The 6000-nt window shown below is 47.5% G+C and overlaps 1 protein-coding gene across 1 annotated transcript in view; it reads left to right on the top strand.

Annotated features, from left to right (window-relative positions):
• Nucleotides 1-527: 527 nt before the first annotated feature.
• The window catches only part of LOC147640137 (pleckstrin homology (PH) domain-containing protein), a 250341-nt gene continuing 244868 nt past the window's right edge, over nucleotides 528-6000 (top strand). Inside the window, exon 1 of the mRNA XM_086777655.1 lies at nucleotides 528-1010. Coding sequence (XP_086633781.1) covers nucleotides 914-1010 — 97 coding nt within the window. The 5' untranslated portion in view covers nucleotides 528-913. The remainder of the gene's footprint in view (nucleotides 1011-6000) is intronic.

Below are 6000 nucleotides of genomic sequence, written 5' to 3'. Positions count from 1 at the left end.
TATATCTTTGCATGCTCATCATGGGAAAGGGCTCCAAGAGTTTGTGGAAGGCACCCTTTCATAAAAAAAGGGTTGTAAGAAAGAAAAAAAAATGGGGCATAAAGGAACCGGTAGAGTGTGAGGCAAGCGAAAGACAAAAGTGGTTGTCCAGGTGGCAGGTTCCTCTCAATGCAAGCTAATAGAGACACGTCACCACCCTGGTATTTTGACTTGCCCCGTCCAATCTTTTAATCCAACGGTTGAAGAAACATACAGGTGGCGAGTAACTGTGCCTCACGTTGACACGTCACCGCTTATATGGACCCTTTTTTAGTATGTGCTAAGCGGGTTCATTGTGACCGTTCAATCTTAGATCGAACGATGGAAAGCAATCCGGGCTTGCACACAAGGATGTGGTAAAGTGGCAGCCTCCGATCCGTCCGATCTGGCATCGGACGGTTTGTCGATCTCTTTCCCCGCCCGACGCGTTTTTGGCAACACACACACGCACACACTCTGTGCCCAAGTCTCTGCCTTTCCCGCTGATCGTTATGGTTTCGAAGCTCTCCTCTCTGCCATGTTCTTATACCCAGTTGCTCGGATTGCCTGTTGTTACCTTCTTATCCCTGATTTCTGTTACCCTGTGAAGGCTCGGAAAAGCCTATTATCAATCCGCTGAAACCCGTAAAATCCTAATATTGACTCACAGAAGCCTCAGAAACCCCTTATCCCGATTCATCGGTACAGAAAGACCCTATCATCACATTTCCTTGGGAGCTCATCAAGAAGTCCTGTTGATTCCACTAGGTGTTTTCAGCAGACTGTTCGCAGGGGACGCCTTCCTCCAACGAGCAGAATCGGTTCCGATTTGCAGGAACATGCTTGAAATCGTACAGTAATTTGTTAGAGTGTTTTGGAAGTATCTTAGTTCAAAATGTTGGAGGAGCACGTTGCCTACTATTTGGAGAAGTACCTGGGAAATTATGTCAAAGGCTTATCCAAAGAAGCATTGAAGATAAGCGCTTGGCAAGGTATGCTCATTTTCTTGATAGATTGTTAAAGTCTTAACTCATACGTTTAAGCATTTCATCCTCAGCTTTGAATGCGTATTATTGAGAATCCTTTGCATTCAATGCATACTATTAAGCGTTTAATTATCAGCATCCAGACAACACACAAAACGATGGCTTGATAAGGAGTACAACTTAAAACTTTCATTGGTAACCTATATGGTATACGTTTGCTTTGGAGCCCACGTTACTGAACTGAATTGTCTGGACATGGAGCTACTTCTTTGATGGCTATATCAGCACTAGATGCCATCAACAAAGCCAGGTCAAATCATTATGGTGGACAGCACCTGCAAACGAGGCTTCAAAGCTAGGGATCTCATTATTTGGCAACAGTAAGAGATAGGGGTGGGTCGAGGAGGCTGGGGTGTGGGTTTTTCTGGAAGGGACTGCAAGTGTGGGCAATCCCTATGCAAAGAGTGGGATTAGCATGATGTAGCATTTGCAAAAAAGTGAAAGAAAGGATGAGCTGGAGCTCCTGCTAGTCATCTTCTGCAGCCCCCCTTCCCCTTAGCCAATGTGCTTCCCCCTTAGCTGTGTGCAAGCCCCATTTGGACTTCTAGCGTAGGCACTGTTCGGTCCCACACTTCTGCATTTGATCCCCTGGCAAGTCTAACTACATAGCGGCGGTCACTTGCCTCCGTGGATAGGTCGAGCGTTTGCATCAAACGCAAAGAAATAAAACTGAGAGTAGAGCTGTTGTCAAAACAAAGTCTGCACCCGATGGCCGCCTATACATCCCTCAACTGGGAGGAGATCATGTGGCCCAAAGGCATATGCACTTAGAGAAGATGCAACTATTCAAGTTCAAGCTTTAGCCCAAGCCCTTGATGGGGTATGCCACCCCTAGAGCTAATTCGGAAGGCTCGAAGGAGGGTTGGGATTCAACAACTCAACTTGGTATTCGGGAGCAATTTGCTAACATGGTAGAAGATTCTATTTAATAACTTTATATGAAGGAGGATATGAACAACCTGTTGACTGACCCTGAGTTACTTGCACACATACAAGTAATATTATTGTGAAATCAGGAGGGAACACCAGAATTACTGCAAAATCGAGAGGGAACTCCAGAATTATTAAAAAATCAGGAGGGGCTGCAGGAAGGTGCGAAGGTGCGAAGGTGGAGGCGAGGGCACACAGGAGGCAGAGGGGGGGCAGATGGGCAGACTGCGGGGGTGCCCAGGAGGCGGGTATAAGGGCGGAAGGTGGGGGTGCACAGGAGATGGTGTGAGGGCAGAAAGGCGGAAGGCTGCACGATGAAGACGACATGCAAGGGGCTGGTGAGGGTCCAGGTGAAAGGCAGAGGGGCTGGTGGAAAAGGGGGGCAATGTAAGCCCAATGGGGCGTGCCGTGACAGATTCAACCATGTATCCAAGAGATAGAAATACACAGAGAGAAGGTAGAGAGAGGGAGAGAGAAAAGGGCTTAGGGAACTTTGCACGGTACACACACATTGAGTGGGGAACAGCCCCCGCCCCCATTCAGGAATATATTCAGGAACAATCCACAGGCTTATCTAGCCAGGATCAATACAACCAATGAATACAAAGTCAAACAAATATGTTGGTGTAGAAACCTAATTGAAGTCGTCGTCGAGGTACGAGATCTCTGATGCATGGGGATGACCCACAAGTATCTCTCACTGGGCTAGTACCAGATCCAATATCCAAATCCAAGTCCAGATCAAGTCCAAATCATAGTCCAGATCAAGTCCAAATCCAAGTCTAGATCCAAGTCCAAATCCCTAGTCTAGATCCAAGTCCAAATCCCTAGCTTGTACACTAGCTACACAGGGGATGAGTGTAGATGTCAAAGAATATGGTGACCGCCGGTAGTAAACTCGATGCTCAATCCTGAAGTAGAAGCAGTTCGCAAAGAGAAGCCGCACAAATAGATGGTGTTAGGCTTTAGCCCATAAGTGATGAGGTGCTGTTGGGTAGCTCACAGGTTCTCTGTAGGCGGCCCAAGTGTCAGGCGGCTCTTCGACTGGCACATGCGGTAGCCAGCTGTGGTCGGTGTTGCATCGTTAACGGCGGCCAGATGGAGATGGCAGCAAACGCTGGCTGCTCAGAAGGTTCAGAAGGCAGCGCTGGATGGCTGGCGCAGACAGCATTGATGGCAGACGTGAGGCTGGCAGCCGGCACAGCAAGTTGGGCAGCCAGGCCTTGGTGGTGATTCAGGTGGCGCAGACCAGTATTGCAGGCGGCGGCGGCCAAAACAACCAGACAGGCAGCAACAGCTGGGAAGCGCAGGCAGAGCTGGCATAGAAGGTACAGAAGGTGGCAGCAGCAGCACAGGGCTGGCAAGGCTGGCTGCGCTTGGCCGCTGTTGCTGAGGTGGTGTTGAGTAGAAGACGGCGGCGGCTGCAAGTGCTGGCAAAGGCGGCACAGGCCTCGCAACGCTGGCTGCGTTGGAGCAGCTTAGGCAACAACAGCAACTGGCTTTGGTGGCTGAGGTGGAGGCAGGTGGTAACAATAATCTCCTAGCTCTGATGAAAACAATGATGATCTCCACGCTTGTTGATGATGAGAAAACTTCAGGCCTCCATGATGATGATCTTGGAGGGGTTCACGCTTATCTATATACCCAAAGGACTGCTGCTTTTTGCTTTCTCACCCGTGTATAAGATTTGATGGTTGTATGGATGGGATTTATCCCAAAGTCAAACATTAGTGAATGAGAAGGTTGTAGGAGCCATGTGGTGTGTGGCACATTAAGTTAGGAGCCAAGGGAGTGGAGGGTTCGACTTGGCCCTTGGTGCATTAGGGAGGAGATCGCTGGGTAAAAAATATGCATGCATGACTCCACTTAGTTTAGCTGCTCCCCTTGTTGTTCTCCCGAGGACTCACTCACTTTAGAGATTTTTTTTTCTCATGCCAACATGGTTGATTTTGGTTATCTTGTTATGTTTGTATTCGGTTAGTGGGTGCAACGGTGGGTATACACATAGGTGAATCTTTTATATAATTGCAATATGTTAATTCATTGGGATAGTGAATTCTTATGACGTGAAGTAATTGCAGAAGGGTTGATTGCCCATTGTGATGGATTTGGTTGTAATTTGGCTCATTCAATGTCAAAGCAAGAAAAGGGAGATTAAGAGGGGTGTGGGAGCTATCCCCTAAGCAAAGGGATTGTAATGCCTTGGTGCATTTGTATAAAAAGGGAAGTTTCTCATTTACGAAGGCAATCGATAATATTTTTATTATATTTTGTATTAGGCATTCAGCTCATCTACAACAGTTGTATGCGAGAATCATCACGAGATATACCTTTATATGTCACCTCCATAATAGTGACTGAAACCGGCCTTCAGAAATTTGATGGGCGGTGAAACAAACACTCGCACACAAAACACTTCAACACCCTTGAGGATCTGGAAAAGGAAAACAAATAGGGGGAGCTAGAGTGCTCCTGCAAACATTACACGGACACCAATTGGTCCCAAAACGTAGTGGTGCCCCTTGCGGTATTTCTTTACTTGATCAAATTTGAGTACAAAGTACAACTTGTAGAATCCTCCACCAATAGGATCCCTTATAGTTTCATCCAGGACTTCAAAAAGAGAACTCTTGTTATTACAACACAACATATCATAGAGAAGGCACACCTGCACAACACCTCCCTGCTTTCCAAAGGTCTTCTCCATCTCATCTATGGATCCTTCAAACCTTTTTCCAAACAGCAGTAGGGCTGTACCGTACCACATGTCCTTCCCTATAGGCACAGCTTGCATGTAACCTCGAGAAAACTACAATCTGTTCACATGAATCCAAAGACATGTTTTCCACATGAAACCAAAGACCTATATCCGATAAACTTCTGTTTCGGGAAAACTTATTTTAATAAGAAGAGATATTTTTCCATCTAAAAATATTTAAAAACTGAATTACCACTCTCTAGAAGATTTTCTCTCTTTAGGCCAAAACTGGTAGAAACAAGATCTTTTATATTTCTGAAGAGAGATTTGATTACAGGGGAAGATGCTGGACAACTTGAGAGGCTAGGGAGGAATCCTACATGATGTGATTGGATAAGAATGGATGAGACGATGGAAATACATATGATGTGGAATAAGTTATTGGGATATAGAGAGTCTCGCGAGTTTGTGAGAGCTCTATGGTCTTGGAGCCTGGATCTAGTACAGACGTGCACCTGCTTTACGCAGCCGAGGCCGGCAGCAATCTCGAGGCCCGCGAGGGCAGCTTCGTGGCGGTATGGGACGTCGCGAGGAGAAGATTGGTCGGTACGTCAACCTAGTTAGCTCAGCTTGTGGCTTGGTGGGGACAGCCAAGACTGTAGGCTCGCCCACAGCTGTCATGGTTGGGAGGTGAGTCAGGCCTGCACCTCCTTGTTTGTTTGTTTGTTTGTTTGTTCGTTTGTTTGCACGATTCGAGTCTCGTACCAAGAACGATCACGAGGAGATCCGTTGGGGATTTGACAGTGGTATCAGAGCATACCTTGTGAACGAGCAAGTCGGCAGGTAGAGAAGATGAGGTCGAAGGAAGGTATGTGTTAAAAAGCTTGCTGTTTTTTCTGTGCATACTGTGGTTTTCAGATTCAGTATGTGTTTTTTCTTCATCAAAGAGACCCATGTTGATGGGGATGGTAGATGGTAGGGTCGTTTGCTTTGCAAAGAAGAGGAGAGAGTCGTTTCTGCAGTCGCATGAATGTAGAGAGAGAAAACAGAAAAAGCACGTTGCTTTTCGTTGAATGAGTGAGAGAGAGAGCACGTTGTGAGAAGGAGGCGCTGGCGGGTTTGTGCGCTGGCGGGTGTGCAGGCGTTGGGCTACCGACGGCTACTACAGGCGCCTAAGGTTTGCGTAGCCAGGCGGCCAGGCAGCCAGGCCCACGTAGGCGCCTAGGCCAGGCCCACGTAGGCACCCAGGCCAGGCCAGGCCAGGCCAGGCCAGGCCGGCAAGTCCCAGGGCCACGTTGCCATGATGCC

This window comes from Cibotium barometz, chromosome 3, assembly GCF_041138505.1.
Source record: "Cibotium barometz isolate CiBa-2024 chromosome 3, ASM4113850v1, whole genome shotgun sequence".
Taxonomy (NCBI): Eukaryota; Viridiplantae; Streptophyta; class Polypodiopsida; order Cyatheales; family Cibotiaceae; genus Cibotium; species Cibotium barometz.
The sequence above is the reverse complement of the archived record's forward strand: the minus strand, read 5'-3'. Positions and strand labels throughout refer to the sequence as shown.